At 47.7% G+C, this 23,099-nt stretch overlaps 1 protein-coding gene across 3 annotated transcripts in view; it reads left to right on the top strand.

Annotated features, from left to right (window-relative positions):
• Window positions 1-23,099, top strand: part of LOC135900655 (transient receptor potential-gamma protein-like) — a 350,477-nt gene that overhangs the window by 315,022 nt on the left and 12,356 nt on the right. For all 3 annotated transcript variants that reach the window (XM_070535582.1, XM_070535581.1, XM_070535583.1), the window contains 11 exons: window positions 8,627-8,971; window positions 10,053-10,223; window positions 11,769-12,003; window positions 14,643-14,795; window positions 16,796-16,935; window positions 17,065-17,180; window positions 17,893-18,162; window positions 20,331-20,526; window positions 20,616-20,810; window positions 20,951-20,992; window positions 21,085-21,268. In XM_070535582.1, coding sequence (XP_070391683.1) covers window positions 8,627-8,971; window positions 10,053-10,223; window positions 11,769-12,003; window positions 14,643-14,795; window positions 16,796-16,935; window positions 17,065-17,180; window positions 17,893-18,162; window positions 20,331-20,526; window positions 20,616-20,810; window positions 20,951-20,992; window positions 21,085-21,268 — 2,047 coding nt within the window. The remainder of the gene's footprint in view (window positions 1-8,626; window positions 8,972-10,052; window positions 10,224-11,768; window positions 12,004-14,642; window positions 14,796-16,795; window positions 16,936-17,064; window positions 17,181-17,892; window positions 18,163-20,330; window positions 20,527-20,615; window positions 20,811-20,950; window positions 20,993-21,084; window positions 21,269-23,099) is intronic.

Here is a 23,099-nt window from a genome sequence, read left to right as displayed (position 1 = left end):
GCAGAAAAGTATGAACGCAAAATATAGCGTGATTTCATCACAGCCTCCTCGCTCTTTAAATGCCATTATATGCACCTCCTGCCATAGGCAGCTACCACGTTGTGTATCGCCAGCTGCCATATTTTCCGCATTTGCTACTCGCATTTGCAGCTATACAGGCAGACACCTTTGTTAATCTGCCACGTGCTTGAGTGAATGCTGGCAACAGCTGCAAGGCGCGGTCATGCCGAATTACCTGGTTGGATTCGCGCTCCTAAAGAGCGCTTCACCGTGGTGGCCCGTGAGCTAGCTGTGCGAAAAAGCCCGCTTGAAGAAAGTTTTGAAAGAGGGGGGGGGGGGGGGGGGTAATGGAAGGAAAGAAGCACCATGGGCCTTTGACGTAGTAGCTGCGCACTTGTGACGCGTGAGGAAGCGGATGGACGACGAAGCTTGAGAAGGAAGGCTGAGAGAAGCGAAGCTAAGAAGGCGCTATTGTTAAGTGGTAAATATTCCAGAAAGGTGTGCCTCACTTTCAGAATGATTCGGCTGGCGATTGCTAACTGGCGCAAAGAGGGAAGGCTAAACAATAGGGCGCCTGACATTAGATAAACTGAGCAGGCAGCTTCAACGGTGCAAAAACCATCCCTAAACCTCACCCTTCCTACGCGGACTTGCACTGTAAACTCGCGCATATACTACAGGCGTTCTTGTTTGTTTTATTGCTTTATTTTTATTTTTTCACAACATGAATATGTGGGGACGGGAAGGGGAAGGAAAGCTCTTGGCAATTAGAATTTGCGTCACATCGTATTGTGGTCCCAAAGTTCACACAGGTCAGGATATTTTTTCTTGCTACGTGACAAAAATCCTTGTTCCTTATATTTATTTATCTTAATGATGCGATTCTTTTGCATCCACAATTTCTTTCCCGTATCGTGCTCGGTTTAGTACATAAACTGCGGAGAAAGAAAGGTAGCCAGCATGATTAACAGCATATGAGTAGCATGAAAATTGCACACACGTCTTAAAAGTTCTCACGTTGCTTCATTGCAGTTCGCCATTTACTTTTTCAAATTAAGTAAAGGAGTGCGCGAAACGTGGCGTCAGCAAAAGAGTAGGAGTGCTAAGCAGACCACTCTTACGACGTCCTTGCGCTATGAATTATGAAACTCGTTCAAAGCGGAGTAATCTCCACGTGTGTCTCCCGATTGTGAAACTTTCCCACGAATGTCACCGAGCAGAACGCCATAAGCCAGCGCCCCCAAGCCTACATGCGTCTTCGCAACGATTAACGCCTCGACCCGTTTCGCAAGTGTTCGTCGGGAACCACGATGACGTATCACTCGAAAGAGCACACGTGGTCGTCATTGCTAGCAATTCGCTACCGCGTTACTACACATCAGCTCCTCAGAGCAATCTGCATAGCAACATGAATCCTTATCATTTATCGTATCGCCATGTTGCCAGTTCGACGGCTGATTAATCACGCGCGTATTGAGCAAAGCCTTGGCAGCTGGTGTATCGACGCGCTAAAAGGGTACTCAATTCGGTGGCTCGCAATTTTGTCGCATTGGTCTCGGACCTATACTACTTGTGACGCCCACCAAATTGTCCTTCTTTTGCATTCCGTACTACAAATGGCGTGCAAGCGTGAGATTAGTAAGACATTTTGAAGGGGAGGGTGGGTATCACGACGGTAAAGCACATTCGCGCGAGGTTGACTAGTTCGCAGCTGTGGAGATGTACGTATATGTGTGGTAGGCACATGAGCGGAAGAGAGGAGTCATGTTACTGAAAGTCGTGCGTGCATATGTACTTTGAATTTGACCCACTGGAAGTGCTGGTGGCCAGGGGCACTATTCGCAACCACGCAGCTCGTGGGTGGCGCTGTTGTGCCTTGCAACAACTGCCGTGTAGGTTTCCTGAAAGCTGTGCGCAGCGGTCGGATGCATAATAAATAGCGTTAACTCGCATCGCGCAGCCCAGATAAATGACAATGTGGCAAGGAAGACTTTGTAGAGGGCTCTTGGGGAGAACTCAAAAAACAATGGCGATGAGGCTGATTAGCGTTGAAGCAATCCGGCTACGCTACAACTGAATATGGACGAATGAAGTAGAACATGTTATGGTAAATTGTGCGCAAGACAGTAAAGGAGGACTTAATCACGAAGGGGCTACCCTCCTACATCGCATTCAAACTGACCCAGCCTGCACACAGGCTTTAGTCGGGGCGATCTGATTCCCGATATTGTGCATCATGTAATGATATGGGTGATGCAGAACACTTCGTCTGCGTTTCCCCGCAGTAGGATGGCTTCCTAACAGTCTTGTTACGTCTCAGTACGGCGATGAGCGTTCCTCAGACGTTTTCCATGAGTCAGTCCTTTCATCAGCGTGAGCCCAGACAACGCGCGTTCCAGAATAGACTGTGACGCGCAAACAAAGGAGCTCACTTCGAGGTGACAACTGCCGCGAAGATCACTCTACCTGAACCTGACCCTGACAAGCTGAACTAATTGATGAAAGAGGCCAACGTCGAAGGCTACCGTGGGCACAGCGTCAACCTCGAATTCCCTAATTGGGACACGCTTGCGCCATATACGGGGGCGAAGGTGCAACATAGGAAATGGAGCTCGGCGGAACAATGCGACGTCATGGGTGGGACGTTGCGGCCGGTTCGACGATTGCGATTAGACGAGATACAGTTATCAGATTTCCTAGTCTAGTCTCCCAGGAAAGACGACGCTTTTAAAAGCGGAGACCTTTGGTGGAGAGAGAGGTACTGGCGTGTCCTTATGTGAACTCATGCGTTTAATATGCCCCTACTTCTCCCTTCCCCCAGTGTAGGATGGCCAACCGGACTCTTGATTGGTTAACATCCCTGCGTTCCTTATATCCCTACTTACTACTACATGGAGTGGGCTTGCGTATCTGAAGCCAGTGCATATAATGTAAAATAATCACTTTTTCTTTCATTCCCACTAACGGACATACTCATCAATGGGTTTGGTGGATCCCTGGCCCACACGCGACCTCGAGCCGTAACAGTCTTCGTAAATGTAGTTGCCCCCACGCTATCTTCGAAGCCGTAGTGTTTCTTAGTTAGCTTCAAATTATCAGGAAAGGAACTCTATCATTCTGATCACTGTCTTCCTTCGAGACGCTGAGTTCATCAACGTTTCTTAAATCACCCGTGTAAACAACGTAAGAAATTCTCAGCTAGGACAGCGGCCGGTGAACTACGCCAGGCTAACTCTACCTGTTGCAACACCATCACCAATAAATTACTACCCGCATTCACAAATGTGAACATTAGCTCTGCAGTGTATTAACGTTTTGGCAGAAATATGCTGAGCTGACGTTCGAAGCTAATGCCCACAAGTCAATCCGACAAAAATCTGAAATACGTTTTACAGCGTTTTTACCACAATACGGCTGCGTTATGCGGAAAAGCAAGCATGCCGTATGGCGTTCAAATGAAGTGTGGATTTGCGCAAGTGCTAAGTGTAAGCAACAAGTCAGTATTTACTATGCCTTGGCGACGTCTTTAGGACAGAAAAAACTCGAGCCTTGGCTGATCAGTTGGTTGAGAGCACGCTTCAGCCTCGGCAGCCTCAACACGCGGACTGCGCTGGTTCCAACTTCGATGCCCCCCCTGCCCCTTGGATATCCTGGAGATTCTGCACCGCCCGCTTTACCATAATCACAGGTGTCTGCTCCAGGCCTCCGTTAGCCGAAATCGTATCTATTTTGGCATGCTGAACAATTTCACCGCAATACACATCTATGTCGCGGTGAAAATCACTAACGAACGTCCGTCATTATGGAACGCACATAACACCCTTGTCGTCATTCCTTTACTTAAAGGATCTGAATGGTTTAAGATGGCGCAACCAGGACCATCGAAGCCAAGCCAGTGGCACGGTGAACGTTAAATGCTTTTCTTGTACTGACTTGGTGGTGGCGTGAGACACTTTCCGCCTTTCCGCTTATTGATGCGAAAGCGTCAAATGGCTCACTGAGCGAAAAAGCCGGCGTCTGTCTTCTGTACCAGCGAAACACGAGGGAAATTCCCATCGGCTGTGACGTCACGTCACGAGCGGGCTCCGACGGAGCAGAGTGGGCGAAAGGGAACATCTACTGCCACATTAGCGCACCAGGTGTTGCACGTAAGGTCCCTGAATAAAACAAGTTGTTTCATCTAGAAACCTCAGTTACGTGAGGAGACAGAGTATCACCGCGACCGTACGTCACCCTCGCTCTCGGAATCCTGTGTTATCTGCGCGTTCTTTGTCCGCGCAAGCTCTCACCTGCGTTCTCAGTAAGGCCAAATCAAAACTCGCCAAGCGTGTAAACGCGCTCTCTTTCCCGCGAGGAGTTCATAACTCAAAGGACCGCTCAGCGTCAGCGGCGTTCAACCGAACATTACTGCTTTCGCAATCACAACTCATAAGTGCTTAGGTGGTTTCTTTTTTTCTTTTTTTCATTATGTAACATCTACTCTACAGCGACATCGAAAGCCAAATTACGAAGTTTAATTATCCGGTCGATGTTTCACGGTTAAACTGACTCGCTATGACGCAGAACAAAAGTCTTCCATCTTCAGATCTATAAACGTGGTCGAGAAAGTATACCATAGTGTGTGCACGTCGTTCCAACCTGGAATGACTAAGCATGCGCGAATAATTATAGTTTTACTGCGCTGCAACAGCGATGACATCACCGTCGACCAGCTGCGTTCGCGCGTTCGCAGTGATAACCTCGTCGTTCGCCATTCTTTAAATTCGTAAGCATTTGTATGCCTGCCCAACGAGAAACCTGTCCGTCACGTAAGACGAATGCAATGGCGCATACCCCCGTAAGCAGGCGAATTCATTTAAATCAACCATGCAACACACAAAACAGCATACGCTTCAAAAAACAATTTTACGGGTTTTTACGTGCCAAAAGCGCGATCTCATAATGAGGCACGCCATATTGGGGGACTCTAGAATAATTTGGACCAACTGAGGTTGTTTAACATACGCCTAAATCTAAGTAGAGGTGTGTTTTCGCCTTTCACCCTCATCGAAGCGTGGCCGCCTTGACCGGGATTCGATCCCGCGACCTCGTGTTTAGCAGCCTAACACCATAGAAAACTAAGCAACCACGTCGGGTAACAACATACGTTTGAATAAAGAACAAGCTCTAAACAAGCATCTGAACCATCAATGAAGCATTGCACAATGTATAAGGGTCGGGTCATGTTCGATAAGGTTGACAATGACACCGGCCTGCATGGACATGAGCAAGTGTCGCGCCGCAGCAGCTCATGTCGCCGCAGCGCTGGCGCCAAGACGAACGCAGCCGCTTACTCAAGAACAAAAAACGCAGAAATGCAGAGTATCAGCGTCAAAACAGACTATGTTAGAAACAACTGAAAGACTTTGCGCAGAGCGGGGAACTACAGCAACATGCTCGTGAGTGCAACCAACATGAGGAAAGACGTCATACCGCTGCCGCCTGACAACGACGTTCCAGGGAACGCCGCAACCTCGAGAAAGAATCTATATTGCTCTTACACCATGGCCACAACGCAGAACAAGTACGGAAAATACAAGCGCGCCATACCCAGCACCCCCGGGACCATTGCGCCGACCGGGACGCCACAAAGAACATTGCATACTCCCCTCAGCAAATGTAGTAGTGGTTTACAACAGCTTCGCTAAATTAACCCTAATTCACCCAAATTAACACCAAAGGTGGTGGGTCCGAATCCCACGAGCGGTCAAGGTATCGAGTGCCTTAATTAACTCTACCTCAATTAACTGTGGCAAATAACTTCCACTTGCAATGGTCGGGGGCTCAAGTCCCGTAATGAACTCGATTTTTTCTCTTCTTTTTTTTTTACATTCAGGCTCTCAGACCGCACAGTAAGATCGTCGACCCGCGTTCAACAACAGTGCAGCTCATTATGCTTCCACGGCAGTGCAGTGCTGACTCCTGCTTCGAGACGGCCGGCCGCTGTCTTCAGCAGCTGCACTTCGTTGCCTTCTCTGTCGCTCCTATACAGCGCGGCGCGGATTGGCTCGCACGAGACAAAGCGAAGCGCTGAACGAAGCGTTCTTCTGCCCCAGGGCGAGGCCACATTCATAAGTTCACTTGTACGCAGAATATATTGACTGTAATGGCGTCGATATGGCGCAAGGCCCGCGCTGTCTGGGCACTGTTGGAGCGCGCCAGGGAACAGGATAAAGAACGTGGAATTTGCTGAGCGGGCGCCGTTCGGCTGCGCCGGCTGAAGGGCTTTCTAATTATGCCTTTCCTGATGACCTTTCGACGTGCTGCCTGAATGCCTTCCGCCTCCTTTGCTTTTTTTAATCTTTCTCCCCCCTGTTCCTCGTTTTAATAAGCGAAACTTGGTTTTATAAGGCTCCGCGAGCTATTCACGAAGTTTATGTAGGTCAGCACATTCGCTTGGCGCTTCGTGAACCCTTCGTTCTCGCCGACATGCGAAGCAGTAATTTCTAGCCTGATGCTGCACCCCGTGCTCGCGGATGCGTGCCTACGCTTGTGTAATTGTTCTGGCAACGCTGTCTGAACGTGGTGCACGTACAATACGAATCCACTGCGTTACGTCATCCGTGGGCTGTTAAGTATTCGCGGTATTGAAAAAGGCAGGACGAGCTGCTCAGACATGTTTTAGCGACGGCCTTCTGGACTATCGAACGCTGAGCACGGTCTAATGGCCTCTACAGATAGTCTGACATTCGTTTCCAATACAATACCGCGGACAGTAACGGAACGGTTCGTTATACGCGAGAACTCGCGCACCCTGCGAAAAGCGCGAGCCTCGCTATGCAAAAAGAAAATGAGGGCATTGTTGGGAAGAACACGCAGGCAGTTTCATCTGAAGAGTTGAGCTGACGAGCTTAAAATCGTAGCACTTCGTTTCAACATTTTTCAGCCCTAGCAGCAAAAGTCATACAATGTCAAATCGTAAAGGAACGAATAATTGGCTTCCTCCTGTTCTTCAAATACCTTCGCCATTATCGCTTAGTGACTTTCCGATGTGCCGCAGCCAACCGTGGCTTTTGTAAGATAGATTGTCAAGACTCTTCAGCACATATGTGGCGTGCGAAGCGACTGCGGCGGTTGCATGTCTTACATTGGGCAAAGAAAGAGTCCGTGTGAAGATACCCAAGAAACAGTGCGAACAGTTGCTTCTATACTTTTCAAACGTTTCATTTTGCCCCTCTATATTGCACATCGCGGTGATGCTGTTCTTCGAGCGGAAGCAAATTTACCATGCTTTGTTGCCCAGATGAAACCCGGCTGTAGGGTTACAAAATTCGCCTTATGTATCGCCAGCAACGCACACGGACTATACGCCATGAAGTTACCAGTCAAAAGTTGTGGCGACGGCACAGGAGCTGTCAGTACATTGTGTGGCGAGTTTCGCGTTTACGTCACCATCACTCTTAGTATCAGACTGTTAAGAGTTACAGCAAGATCGGGTATAAGAGAACAGTGTCAAAAGTAACTGTCGTGAAAAGGCGTTGTGCCTGAACTATTCTTTTGCACTTGCATTTGCCATTGTGGTCCTTATATAGCCTATATGACATCACGAGTATACATTGGGCAAGCAACGCACCAGTAGTCAGCGAGCATTGTTTGCTCACTCCTAAATGAGTATTTGTGCGCTTATTAGTGTCGGAATTTTGCATAGTGCAAATAGCACCGGCCGCTAGTGGCTGCAGCAAAGGCAACAACGGTGCTCCGAATTACGGTATCTCAGCACCCACAACTTTGGCTGCTGCGCCAGTAGCCGTCCACGTCTGACCGCTGCTCACAGTTACGGAACCCTAAAATGTTTGTGTACTAAGGTTTTGGAGTGTACGGAACACAATAATACGGCTCCTTAGAGCGTAAACCGTTATAGCGTAATTTTTACATGCATGCTGTTGCTTTCGGAAATCGTCAGTCAGATGTGGCCTGGTACACAATCAGTCAAAGTCAGCAGCAGAATTGAGACCATATTTAACTAGCGTTAAAAAAGAAGTAGGAAGAGAACGAGAGAAGACGACGCCTTAGTGGAATGTGTGGGTCTCGTTTTCGTCATATACCTCCTTTTGGCGCTAGTTAAATATTACAGTGTAAGATTGTGCGAGTTCGTTCATCTTCAGAGTAAAAGCAGCGCAAGAATAGCGCCAACACAAGACAGAGAAAAAGACATGACAGAAGCCAAACTAATAACCGACTCGTTTATTGCCGACAGGAAATAATAAACACAAACAGTCCGTCTGTGCGCACACCTTCACGCTACTACTATTTGCCCCGTCTTTCGGGGAGGCTCATTTCAGTTGGTTAGTTCAGTGCCTGTCCCGCGCACTTCTGTCTTGCGCTGCCGTTATTCTTGCGCTGCTTTTACTACGTAGTTAAACATATGTCTCAATTCCGGAACACGCACCAACTGGCCCCAATTTTTTCTCTGGTTCAGCAGCAGAAGCGGTGTTACTTGCGGAACCCAATTCGCATCTTTCTTTAAACACTCACACGACGCCTCCCAGTTGTGTTCTTCTTTGTTTGTTTGTTTGTTTTTGTTTTTGTTTTTCTCACTTGGAACTAACATCGAGCACGCGGCACGCTCGATTATATACACGCGCAGAGCTGGGAGGCCATCGACCACGAGACGGCCGCCTTCACGCCGGACATGACGCCGCTGATCCTGGCGGCCCACCGGGACAACTACGAGATCCTCAAGATCCTGCTGGACCGCGGCTACAGCTTCCCCGCACCGCACGGCGTGCGCTGCAGCTGCGCCGACTGCGTGCGCGCCCGCTCCGAGGACTCGCTGCGCCACTCGCGCTCGCGCATCGACTCGTACCGCGCCCTCGCCTCGCCCTCGCTCATCGCCCTCTCCAGCAAGGACCCCATCCTGACCGCCTTCGAGCTGAGCGGCGAGCTGCGCCGGCTGGCCTGCCTGGAACACGAGTTCAAGAGCGAGTACCTGGTCAGTGCGCTCGATGGCTTGTGACCTTTGGCACCGATGCGCGGCTCGCCGATTTGTTGGCTCGCTCGCGCGGTGATCGCGATTCTTCTCTCAGCTATGTGCGCACTATGGCTCGTAGAACCCCAGAATTTATTTTATTTTATTTTATTTTATTTAAGCCATATCCAGTGTCCTCTATGAAATTGGACTGTTCCACTAACAGATAAAAAAGAAAACATGTTAGGCCTTCTCGACTGGTCTCAGATATATTCGAGACCTTGGAGAAAGCTATATCAAACTGCACTGTGAGTAATCTGCTGCTCTACTCACACAGTTAAGAATCTACTTTTAAACCGCTTTGTTTCCGAACGCTCTTCGAGTGTGGAAGCATCTAGAGCTTGGAACTCGGCTGTAGCTATCCTCTTGTCGTGGTTAAGGATGCTTCCTCCTGTGTCAAGCATTAAGGCATCTAGAAATTGAGTTATTCATTAAAGTTGAGAAAAAGGCACAGTCCGCAAAAAATAATTCAGGCACGCCGCGAACTGCTCTGCTATAAACTGCCAATTGTCCAGCGCGCTGCTCCTTTGTGACAGTATCATTGCACTAATATATCCCTTGTGCTCACTCCTTACTGGACAGCTGAAAGAAGAGAGAGTTTTAGCACGTTTGTTATTCCAGCACACACAATGGCGTTTGCGTAATATCGCTTTACCGGACGCTGCAGTGGTGACATCATGTGACGCTTTCTCTAACTACAATGCCTCGTAAACACGTTTTTTTTTGTGTTCCGCGAGTGCTTTTTGCCGACAAAACAAAAACATTTTAAAAGGCAATGTGTGCACGATTACGCCATCGCCGAAAGTTTACCTCAGCAGCAAAGTAAAATACACTTGGTTTCAGTGATAATAGCTCTGTGTCTGTCTGACTGCGCTCTGCAACACCTTGTGGCACAGAGCTCAAGCTCCACGGTAACGCCTTCGGTAACCCGGTAATTTGCAAATAGTAAGATATTTGTCGGCAAACCAAAACTCCCCAATCGTGTTATACTATACCATCTCAGAGAGGATACTAAAACAAAAAGGGGTGACTTTGGAACCTGCAGGAACTCCGCCGCAAGTGCCAGGACTTCGCTACCGCGCTGCTGGACCACACGCGCACCTCGTACGAGCTCGAGGTGCTGCTCAACTACGACCCGACGGGTCCCGCCTTCGAGCACGGCGACCGCATGCACCTCACCCGCCTTAAGATGGCCATCCGGTTCAAGCAGAAAAAGGCGAGTCGCTGTTATGACAAGCCACTGCAAAGGTTGTATCAAGGCTGGCGCATCACAGGTGTCCCTTGATGGGTAGTGCAAGCAACCGGCAACGGGAAAATTTACGCCTTTACTCCTTAAAACCCTTTTTGCACCCTTACGTTTTCTTATATCTTCAGCAAAAATGGGTGTACTCGTTGGCAGAACAACCTTAGTGCACCCTTCCAGTAATTTCAGGGAGCCGAAAAAGTGTTTTGTGTGAAACATGCACGTTACAGAATTTAGGAGTGAACAAACCTCAACATTTCAAGCAAGTAAAAAGACATAAGAGTTTATTTCCTAGCGCTTTGCGCCACGTCATTGTTCGAGCACGGCATGTGGTCACAGTCGGCAATGGATGTCAACCTGTTACTTCATCGATATGGCATCCCCGAGGGACGGTGGAATGGAGGGACAGAGGTGTTTTATTTTATTTTTTATTCGATGTTGTCTAATAGATCAGCTGCCAAACGTAAGTAAATCCTGGTACGTCAGCCAATCATTGTTCTTCAGGCACAGACTTATTCTTGTGTATCATACAACATACAACATAACTCTTGCACAGTTTCATGCAGTATCGGTTGGAATAAGCATTCGCAGGTGCAAGCGGAGCAATCTACTACGATAAGAGTACAGCATACTAGAGACAGACGCAATTAAATAAATAAAGTCAAAAAGACGTGAGTACAGACACATGAAAACACGCTTAATCGTGTAAGTTTTCTTATTGTGTAGTTGGTAATCCATCCAGTAACAGAGTCAGAGCGCTTGAAAAGACGCTGACCTACAAGCATGCACTCAGACACAAAACACCATAGAAAAGGGGAGGTTGTTTCTTGCGTGCGTGTGCGCGTTTGCGTGCGTGCGTGCGTGCGTGTGTGCGTGTGTATGTGTGTGTGTGTATGTGTGTGTGTGTGTGTGTGTGTGTGTGTGTGTGCGTGTGTGCGTGTGTGCGTGCGCGTGTGTGCGTGTGTGTGTGTGTGTGTGTGTGTGTGTGTGTGTGTGTGTGTGTGTGTGTGTGTGTGTGTGTGTGTGTGTGTGTGTGTGTGTGTTGTGACAGGTCATTGCAGCTTATACGCTGGTTGGTTGGTTGGTTGGGATAACCAACGTTGGGATAACGTTGGTTAAAAACGAACGCGCGTCATTGCATTTCAGTTCGGCATAATCGTAAAGTTCACACGAAACTGCAGCTGCCGTAGAAGTCAAATCAGGAAGCTTGATTTCAGTAAAAAAAAAAACAGTTATGTCTGTCTTTTACGCTACAGATCATCTTTTTTGTTATTATGTGGTCTCATGCCCAAACCGCCATTCCTTTGGATAATCTAAATCCCTAGATCTTGATTGCTAAATTCTGGGCTTCTAATACTTCTGACTTCAGGAAATTTTCCTAGTCGCAGTTCTTCCTTACTTTCTTTTCCATTCTCTTCCTTATTTGTGTACTTGGCTAAGCCAACTTAAAAGATGCGCCTCAGCTTTCGCTCCTAACTGTGAGTTATCGCCCTGATCGAACTTCCTTCCGCGACGCAGTTCTGCGCGCACCCGAACGTGCAGCAGCTGCTGGCGTCCATCTGGTACGAGGGCCTGCCCGGGTTCCGGCGCAAGAACATCATCCTGCAGTCGCTGCAGATCCTCAAGATCGGCCTGCTCTTCCCCGTCTACTCGGTCGCCTACATCGTGGCGCCACACTCCAACTTTGGCCGCACACTCCGAAAGCCCTTCATCAAGTTCATCTGCCATTCGGCTTCATACGTCACCTTCCTGTGTGCGCAGTCTTTGTCGTTTTCTCTCCTTTTCTATTCCTTTCTCTTTTTTCTTCCACTTCTTTCTCTTTTTTTCTTTTTTACGAGAGGTTGGGGACACTGAGCGCTGCAACCGCAAACAGAAATTCGCGGGGCACTTCTCAGACTTGGAGGTATATAATCCGAACTGGGTAAATTTGCTGCGATCAGCAGGCAAGGTAAATATGCTTGGTAGCGAAGCTTCCACAGAAGCGCATACGTTCAAAACATGGCGGTTCGTCAGCCGTTCATGGAGCTTAGCGCCATCTGTACGAGGAGTGAACAGTTCCAAAGGAAGAAAAAACAATGTGATGCCAAATCCGTTAAAAACAGAAGTGATGTCATTTTGCTTTCATTGGCACGAAACTTGTTTTGGTGGCCTGTCATTAGAGCTGTATATTTACACGCCCCGTCGTTCGACTTGATGGGCGTTTCGAGCTTTCAGCGGAAATCGATGCAAGAAAAGGTCAGCCGTACGGTTGTCGAAATTGCACCCCTGAACAGAACATATTTTCTTTGGAGGCCGACGAAAGCTTTAGATGTAGAGTGCTGGTTCTATCGTCGGACGCCAAGCCGGTTGGCATGTGCAGTCGCACGAAAACAAGGAAGCAATTATCTGGTGGTCGTAACTCATTACTTTTGACTGAACAGGTTGAGAAGCGATGAAGTTGCCCGCGTCACCAAATTCAGACGAACGTCGACAAGCAAAAAAGCACAACGTGTTAGGAGGGCGTAATGTAACAGGTGAACTTTACGGGCGCGCCTTTCTGCATACTTCAAGAGATACATAGCATTGCTAGTGATAGCGGCGTCAATGCCCCTAATAATAATATATGGGGTTTTACGTGCCAATTAAAACCACTTTCTGATTATGAGGCACGCCGTAGTGGGGGACTCCGGAAATTTTGACCACCTGGGGTTCTTTAACGTGCACCTAAATCTAAGTACACGGATGTTTTCGCATTTCGCCCCCATCGAAATACGGCCGCCGTGGCCGGGATTCGATCCCGCGACCACGTGCTCAGCAGCCCAACACCATAGCCACTGAGCAACCACGGCGGGTAGTCAACGCCCCTCTATTTATTTATTGATAACGATAAAATAAAATAGAGCTGTCTTTTCTTTACTCGTCACGCATATATAAAGTCGATAACGAATTTTAGTTTCATTGAATGAATCTATGTCTCGCTTTAATTAAAAAACGGATTTTTTTTTCTTTTCCAGTGTTTGTTCCCTCCCCACATAGTCGCGCTTCAATCGCTGCTCCCATAACCAGCCTTGCTGATGTCGGTGACAATTTGTTCTGAACCGCTTTTCGCCCGAAGCTTCGCGACCTACTTGGATCGACCTTGGAGCAGGCGTTTCCCACTACGCTGTAAAACGTACTTGCGCATGCATAAGCAGATAACGGAAGGGGTGAGGACACGTGACCAGCTAACTCTGGTGCCTTTACTTTTCTTTTTCAATATCTTGGCCTTGGGCGCCACCCATGTATCTTTATTTAAGCTTCTGCGTCGTGTAAGTAGCACGAGGTCGTGGGTTCGATTCCGACCGCGGCGGCTACCGTTTGGTGCCCGCTAAAGAACACCGGACTGTCAGAATTACTCCAAAGTGCCCCACTACGGCATGCCTCGTAATCATATCGTGGTTTCGGCACGTAAAACACACAGAATTTAATTTTTAAAATCCCGGCCGCGGTGGCCGCCGTTTGGTAGGGGAGGAATGCAAAAGCACTCGTCTATCGGGTATTGGGTGCAAGTTAAAAAGCCACAGGTCGTCAAAATTAGTCCAGAGCTTTCCACCGACGCCGTCCCTCGTAGTTCACTGTGTAGTTTAAGGAAGTTACGGCGCAATTTATTTTGAGTGTCATATAGGTGCTGGTGGTCCTTATGTTATCAGGATTTGTTAGCATTGCAGTAATTCTGCCGGCATTCGCCCCACCCACTGAGTGGTGTGGCTCTGTCGACAGTCAGACCTAGCCTTTAAAAGACATTCTGCGTCTCTAAAAGAAAACAAATAACGTATGTGTTGGTGGCACCTCACGAGGCGCTTTAGGCTCAGCTGGTCGAATGGTTTTCATTGTTCTCAAAATGATTTTCTCGAACGTTCTAGTAGGCATGAATGACAAGGCTCTGAAATGCTCGGACCTATTGAGAGAAAAAAGGTAGGCCTTTATTTTTTGATCGCAGGTTGAAACAAAAGAATCACGTGCATCAGTTGTGCTGCAGAAAGCATAGCGCAACTAACTCGGCCACTAAGCGCTCCGTAGAAAGAAAAAAAATGCACTGAACAGAAGATTACACCACAGCGTACATTGAACAAACAGCATTGAACCACTTATAAGTAAAGAAGAAGTGACGATTTTTCAGCAAATATCAAATAAAGTTTCGCTTATCCCCGATTCTCACATATGCTTGAGAACAGCCGGAGTTCTTTTTCATTTTCTTTTTTCTCTGAAATGACAACTGCTGCCGAGTTTATATCATGCCTTATGTCATGATATTGCTGTTCTTTTTTGGCGCGGAGTTCTGAAAGGTGCAGTTAAATGCACCGTTGAAACTGGGTTACGTGACCGAATCTCGGAGTAAAAAATGACGTGGCAATGGTTCTTTTCTTTTTTCAGTTCTGCTGATGCTGGCATCGCAGCGCATTGAGACCGTCGTGGTTGAGTGGTTTGGAACAGACGAGATGAAACAGAAAGTGCGAAGTGACATCACGACCAAAAGAGGAGCGAGTCCTAGCATAGTAGAGTGGATTATTCTGGCCTGGGTAATCGGTGAGCCTCAACTTCCAATGCGCTTCCATCATTCTACTTCATTTGTTTTTTTTTGTTTTTTTGCAGCAGCAGCAGCAGCATCATACTTATGCATTTCGGAAAACAACAAAGAATGGCAAATTAAGCAACACGCTCTGCATAAGAAGTGTGATAGCTTTTCTAACTTCCCAATCTCCACACTGCTCGCATTTTAATGATACCCGGTGGCGCGCGGAACATGAAGCTCTCGAAAGCTTCCAATGTTTCCTAGTTCAGATAAGTGCATAAAAAATGGCTGTGGCTTAGGTAAGGTTAAGCCCAGGATGCGAAGCATACTAGCCTTTATTTTAGTTGTTGAACCACTGTTTAGCCTGGTGAACTGCTGTTGCTTGGCTATATTTGGTTCGGCTAGACGAAGAAACAACTCATGCATTACTTCTTAGCCTTCAAGAGTGGAACGCGACAGCGTTCCCGTCGACCCGCCAAGGGGTGTAAGACAATGGGCTACAGGGCAGCGACTACGCGCCCCGCATTGGACGCGGTGAGCGTCGAGCAAAGCAGCGTTCGGCGCGGCAACGAAATGTGCGCCTGAGCAAGAGACGCACGCCTTAGAAACAGCGCGTTTCTAAGGCAACACCGCATTCACTAGAGGCGCTTTTGTACCGCTTTGAAGCGTTGTACTCGTGGCTCAGTGGTAGCGTCTCCGTCCCACACTCCGGAGACCCTGGTTCGATTCCCACCCAGCCCGTCTTGCAAGAGTTGAGCCAAAGCCACTTCTCCTCTGTCGTGACGTCACGGTGTCACGTGATTTCATGGTCACCGCCGCGCCTGAGGAGCTGGGTTGAGCCCTCGTAATATGCTTCGCATAAAAAGACGCCTGTATAATACAAAAGCTTGGATTACATTTACGCAGTCGTCGTACGACGCTTCATGACTGTTACGAGAATTACACCTCTTCCAGAACCAACAGAGCCACAAATGTGGCTCTGGCGCTGTGACAATATTCGCACCAATCTAGGTATTTCCAGCACAAATGTGAAGACGCTTGCTGACGGCACCCCAGTGGCTCTGTTCTTTTACTCTCTAACCGATCTCCGTTTTTCTACTTAAAGGGACACTAAAGGCCAGCGCTAAGTAGACGTGGCCTTTTTAGAAACCATTCTAGAAATCTCGCAATGCTTGTTTCGTGCCAAGAAAACGCTTAGTTTACGAGAAAATTACATCTAACACCTTTTCCGAAAGATCAAATCGGTAGCATCTAAGAGTAAATTACAATTATTTCAATGGCCCTTGCAGCAACATCCATGTGTAGTTTGCAGGCAGCGTGTTTGTTTTTTTCTAGCACTAAGAATAAGAAGATAAACTTGAAGGTATGCAATTCAAGTTTAATGCAACCTCTGAATTAATGTTCCGCCGAAGGATTGACAAATTGAATAAAGAGGAGTTTATAATTCGTTCACAATTTGATAGACTCGTAAAATTATTCCGAGGGCGTACTGCTTTCATCACAGGATTACAGCTCGTTACAATTGAAGACGTTTCGCGAACATGCAGGTGCTTTTCGATTATCAGTTATTTTGCTAACGTTCATTGTCAGAGTCTGTATTCGATTGATATTTTTATCTCTGGACAGTTAGAAAAAAAAAAAAATCACCCGCCGTGGTTGCTCAGTGGCTATGGTGTTGGGCTGCTGAGCACGAGGTCGCGGGATCGAATCCCGGCCACGGCGGCCGCATTTCGATGGGGGCGAAATGCGAAAACACCCGTGTGCTTAGATTTAGGTGCACGTTAAAGAACCCCAGGTGGTCAAAATTTCCGGAGTCCTCCACTACGGCGTGCCTCATAATCAGAAAGTGGTTTTGGCACGTAAAACCCCAAATATTATTATTATTAGTTAGAAAAATGCATGGTGATCGTGTTGTTGCTGCACGTAAAATATTTTCCGGCCTTTGTTAGTTTTGGTTTCTAGACGTTCTCATCTTGTTTGTCTGGTTCTCTTTCTCCCTCTCTCTTCTTTTCAGGTTTGATATGGAGTGAAATGAAGCAGTTATGGGATCTAGGTCTCATAGAATACGTCGGTGACATGTGGAACATAATAGATTTTATAACAAATTCATTGTACGTCGCCACAGTGGCACTGAGAGTCATAGCCTATTTACAGGTGAGGTACCACCGTTCTTGGCTCACCCCGCCTAAACGCGCCTTCTATGTCCGTATAAAATCGATCCTTTGTCGCTTTATCCTGCTGCTCATACTATGCCTTTTTCTTTCGTTCACTGCCTTCCCTTAGGTTCAAAAAGAGATTGCTATGAACACTGGGACCGCGTACCTTCCCCGAGAAAAATGGGATGCCTGGGACCCCATCCTGATCGCCGAAGGCCTTTTCGCCACAGCCAATATCTTCAGGTATGACTGCTATTCCTGAATATACACGTAGCCCGCGAGAAACATATTGCTTCAGTGATAGCGGACCCCGAGGCACGCCACGAACAAGCGGCGCTCGGTTCGCTAAACCGAGTGCTTATTGTATATGTTATATCTAAGTGCATACTTTTTTTTTATTTAGTCTCCAAAGGAAATTATGTTCAATCGCATTACCTGACGCAACGCTCGAGCTGCTGAGGAAAGTTGTATGAAATAACGCTAATGTCATAAGAACGGTCTCCGCCATTTATAATACTTTTTTTTTTCTCAACTGAAGCTAATATTTCGCCAATCTCTTCTTGCAAATACCTAGCAATCAACCGTAATGGCGCAGACCTGCTGTTCCGCGTTCCTTTATCTGGCAACGCCCGAGGTCATTGCACAACTTTGTGGCTTACGTGGACTTGCATATTTGGCGTATTGCGGATCTGTAGCTCCGTTCCGCACTACGATTTTCTTGCACGATGGAAGTAAATTTTCTCCAATTCTTTATGTTTTTTTTTTAGTTTACGTCTATCTCAAGCAATCTTTAGAAAAGCGTCGTAAGAAAACTCGGCACAATATGCTAAATAAGAGGACAAAAAAAAACAGAAAAAGATCTTGCTTCTTTCTTTTTCTGTGCCGGCGATTCCAAACTGCTTGGCGAGGGCGCCCTTCGCCGAGCGTGACCCGTACCTGCTCTCCCCCCTCGCAGCTCCTTGAAACTGGTGTACATCTTCTCGGTGAACCCTCACCTGGGACCCCTGCAGATCTCCCTGGGCCGCATGGTCATCGACATCGTCAAGTTCTTCTTCGTGTACACCCTGGTGCTGTTCGCGTTCGCGTGCGGCATGAACCAGCTCCTCTGGTACTACGCGGACAGCGAGCGCCAGCTGTGCCACAGACTCAACCGCGACGGCGCGCCGGGTGCGCCCGCCGTCAAGAGCGACCACAGCGTCTGCTTCACCTGGAGGCGATTCGCAAAGTCAGTTTTTTTGTTTGTTGTTGTTGTTGTTGTTGTTGTTTTGTTTTTTTAGACAAATAAGACTGCGTCACGGGCGTCACTAACCGAGCATTTTATTACATCGAAGCTGCTGACCTCTCGGTGGCCGGCATTTTTCGCGTCCGTCCGTGAAAAAACATTATCATCATCAGCAACGGCTAATATTCCCCTAAGCAAGAAAAAAGGCAATGGTTCATCCGCCTCGTAAAGCAGAGGCTACAAGCGCTCAGCAAAGTGAAGCGGACAGCGCACACATTCATTGGAATCACGCATACTACGTAGCGGATTGCGCAGAGTTCAATAAAGAACAAGCTCAAAACAAGCATCTACCATCATCAGCAATGGCTCGTACCCCTGTAAGCAATGGCTCATACCCCCGCTAGGCAGAGGCTACAAGCGCTCAGCAAAGTGAAGCGGACAGCGCATACATTCATTGGAATCACGCATACTACGTAGCGGACTGCGCAGGGTTCAATAAAGCACAAGCTCAGGACAAGCATCTATCATCATCAGCAATGGCTCGTACCCCTGTAAGCAATGGCTCGTACCCCCGTTAGGCAGAGGCTACAAGCGCTCAGCAAAGTGAAGCGAACAATGCGTACGTTCATTGAAATTACCCATACAACACACAGAGCAGCCATACGTTTCAATAAAGAATAAGCTCAAACAAGCATCCGAATTATCAATACCCCGCTCAGTCGCTGTAGCGATGGTTTTGCAACACTTTCCCGGGGTCGGGATGGCGAGTCGATGTTTTTTTTTTTTTTCTAGTAAGATCAGTGGCAGCAGAGGAGCAAAGCTGTGCGTGCCTGACAAGGGTCCTCAGCCTCAAAAAACACATATAGCGCATTCATCAACACAGGGCAATGTAAACGAACTGCACGCATATATTACATACCAACATTTACAATTCACATACAGAGACATGGGAAAATGAGTGCAATTCTGCAATGCCTCGCGAACTACAAAGGTATATACTTACCTGAAGACCCTGCCGTGGTGGCTGAGCGGCTATAGCGAAAGTAGTTGCTGTTGCTGCGTTGCTGTTTCGTCAATAATGGACTAATAATTTCTCTTGTTTTTCTTCTTTTTTTCTTTTTTTATACGGAGAACAAGTAAGCTTTTCCTGCCTTTACACGTCGTTTAATGTCTCCATGCTTTTGCATAATAAATAAAACATGATCTTGCCTGTCTCAAGCAATGAAATTGGTAGGCAACAGAAATAAGTTATTCACGCAAGTTATGCTCAGCCAATGTTGTAGTACAGAAGGAAACGATGTGAAAGAGGTCCCTTTGATTGCTGTCAGTGTCGCCACTTGTAATTGTTTCACACCATATAAAGAAAGTGTGGGTTAGTGTATTGTTCAGCACTTATCGTGTGCAAGAAAGTGACGTTTTTACTGTCACTCCTGCATTAGGCATTTATTCAAAACCGATACAATGTTGAGTTACATGTCGGACCACACACACTAGCTTGTACAATTTTACGTCGGCTTGTTATTTCTTAAGTAGGCAAATAACATTTCTGGAGCAAAACAAAATGCGATGAAGCAGATATTTCAAGACCTGCTGAAACAACGTCAGCGCTAAAACAATGGCCTTGAAGGATAGTTTCTTTTTAATAGCAGATCTTGCTGGTACTCACTTGGAGGCATTATTATTATTTGTTTTGAACACATATACACAATTAACAGGAAAGGGAAAGCAAGGAGCAGGCTGGCAACTGCCACCGGAGGGCGCACAACGCCTGCCTACTTTTCAGAAGGGAGGTGACAGCAACACAGAAATGGATACGAAGGAGGGGAGAAAAGAGGAAAGGTAGAGCAACAGGACAAATCTAAAGACTAAAGTAGAAGACAGTACAGATCACACACAATAGGGAAGGTCACTGAACGTCACGCTACTTGGAGGCATTGAAAAATCCAATAACGCGTCTAGGTGAGCTAGTTGGTACATGTTTTAAAAGCAAACAACGCTAAAAGCTGGACGCGAACAAGAACATAGAAGACAGCTCGTTGATTCAACAATGATTATACAATTATACAATGTCACTAAAATCATACCAATGTTACCACAAAGGCCTCAACGATACCACAACGGCGTGCTCACACTAGGAATTTTTTCTGATCGTCGGTTTCGATGGTACGCAGCCTCTTCGAGTCATCGCAGACTCTGTTCTGGGCGAGCTTCGGTCTGATCGACCTGGACAACTTCGAACTGTCGGGGATCCAGAGCTACACTCGCTTCTGGGGACTGTTGATGTTTGGCTCCTACTGCGTCATCAACGTGGTCGTGCTCCTCAATCTCCTCATCGCCATGATGAACCACTCCTACCAGATGATATCGGTACGAGTGTTGTCTTATATACCTTACGTGCTTCGCGCGAAACCTTGCACAGGGATCAACGGCTCACTGAGGCACGCTTCGACTTTCAGGAGCACGCCGACGTGGAGTGGAAATTCGCCCGGTGCAAGCTCTGGATGAGCAATTTCGAGGACGGCGGAACGGTCCCTCCGCCCTTCAACGTGATCCCTACTCCGAAGACCGTCAGTTACTTCCTCCGATGGTGCTACCGCAAGCTTTGCGGCAACTCCCGGTCGGCAAAGAAGGAACACCTCAAGACTATCAGGGTACGCCTGGCAGACCCTGTGCCACAATTAAGTGATTGTACATGCCTGCCTGCGTGTGCTGGAGTGAGCGTTTTTCGTTGCTACTTCTGGAAAGTGCGCTGTGCTGTTGACCTTTTCGTGGTATGTCCATTTGCCAACAGAGAAAAGCCAGGCAAGCCAGCGAGCGAGACCTGAAGTACCAGGTGAGGGTGTACTCTTTTCAAGGTAGCCGCGCAATTCTGCCTATGCAGTGCCACGTTATTAACCGCCCCTGTTTCAAACCGCCCACCTGCAGACCATCATGCGTCATCTGGTACGGCGCTACATCACGAGCGAGCAGCGCAAGGCGGACAACCAGGGGGTGACGGAAGATGACGTCAACGAAATCAAGCAAGAGATCTCGTCTTTTCGGTACGAGCTACTCGAGGTGCTCAAGGTTGGCGGCTTCAACACTTCTGGGGCCAGCGGACAGAGCCAAGGTAAGAGTCCCTCAACCGCTTTCGTGGCTGTGTAGGGTGTAGGGTGTAGAGGAAGGGGCCAAAAAATAGAACAAAAAATGGAAACATCACGCCCATAAGCGGATGGATGGACGGACGGACGGACGGACGGACGGACGGACGGACGGACGGACGGACGGACGGACGTAGGGACGGACGGACGGACGGGCGGACGGACGTAGGGACGGACGGACGGACGGGCGGACGGACGTAGGGACGGACGTTATGAACGTCCCCTTTGAAACGGGGCGGTGGGTTGCGCCACCAAGCTCTTGCTATTATACTACCTAATGTCCTACCTAGGTTAAAAAAGGAAAAAAAGGAAAGCACGTGTCAATTTCTTTCTTTTTTTGTCGTTTCCCTAATTTTCTTCCACCAATCTTCCAATCACCTCTTACTAATTTCTATTGAGGACATGTTTACTTTCCCTCCGCTCTCGCTGAATCCAAAGGCTTCAAGTAGGCGAGTGGTGCCTAAATGGACCACTGGGCAGATACCTTCACATTCTAATAAAACATGCTCCATCGTTTCCCTAGCTTTACCGCAGCAAGCACATGCTTCTTCTTTCTTCTTATATCTCGTGGTTGATGCGCGCGCCCTCTCTCGCGCGCGCATCGAGGCACCTCGCTTGCCTCGCTCTTTCCAAGATGGCTGCATCCAGTGATATGTTCTCGACAATGTCGTGCACTTCAACTACGCCTTTATGTTCGTCTGCGCAGCGCAAGCCACAAAAGCGATTTCACATAGACGAAGATTTATGTTTGCTACAAAAAGTTGCAAATGCTGACCATTTGAATACGCCGCAGCGGGGGAGTATGTGGTGCGCACTCTGCAGTGCGTTGGGCGTCAGAAAGAATTGGATTAGAAGTTGCAATAGCATCTAAGTATATATATATAGGACCCTCAAGCTGGCGCCAGTTTTGAGATGTTGTTAACACGTTGTTTGATAAATTAATGTTTTAGCTGAATAGAAAAGAAAGCTTAATCAATGAGCTAGACAGATGAGGCACGTTTCTTACATTTTAGAACAACAAAACCATTTACAAAAGATACAGGACAACAGTTCTAATTTCATGTGGCAAACCTATCAGCCAGAATGTGCAACCGGAAGCTTTCCGATATCACGAGCTACAGTGCTGCCACAGCGCGGTTAAAAGAGCTCTAACATCTGCGAGTGGATTCGTGCTTGCTTATTCCACCGTTGTGGCTCAGTGTCAGTGGTTCAGTGTTCAGACAGTGTTCAGTGTTCAGTGTTCAGTCAGTGTCAGCACAAGGCTTCAGGTACGAAACCCGGCCGCTGGGGCCGCATGTCGACGGAGGCGGAATGGAAAAACGCTTCTGCATCGCTCTCTGGGCACACGTACGCTAAATCGCACATTAATGCATTCAAAATTAATCCGGAACTCTACACTTCAGCATTTGTCATAGCATATATGTGGGGGCGCAGGACCCTTGCAGAATTATGAAGAACAAGCTGGCGCTCTTTATGCCCGTTTCTCCTTTCTTCCGCTAACCTTCCCCCCCCCCCCCTTCTTACGAACACTGAACTCTCCCTTCGATTATTCTTGCCTTAGTGTCCTCGTCTCTCTTAATTGCGTCTCTCTATTTCTTTTTTATGAAGAAGTCTCACTCCTCCCCCCCCCCCCCCCCCAAATGCACTCCTTGATGGATTTTGTTCTCTCCGTTCTAGAAGCATGTACCGGAGCAGTACTGAAACAAAAGTAGGTGACAACAGCGTGAACTTGAAGCAGCGTGAACTTTCTTAGGGGTTTAAACTTCCTGTAGGTATTCCGCACATATATGTTCCTTGCTC

The sequence above is a fragment of the Dermacentor albipictus genome, chromosome 3 (assembly GCF_038994185.2).
Source record: "Dermacentor albipictus isolate Rhodes 1998 colony chromosome 3, USDA_Dalb.pri_finalv2, whole genome shotgun sequence".
NCBI classification, from domain to species: Eukaryota; Metazoa; Arthropoda; class Arachnida; order Ixodida; family Ixodidae; genus Dermacentor; species Dermacentor albipictus.
Note: the sequence above shows the minus strand (reverse complement) of the source record. Positions and strands in the feature narration are given on the sequence as shown.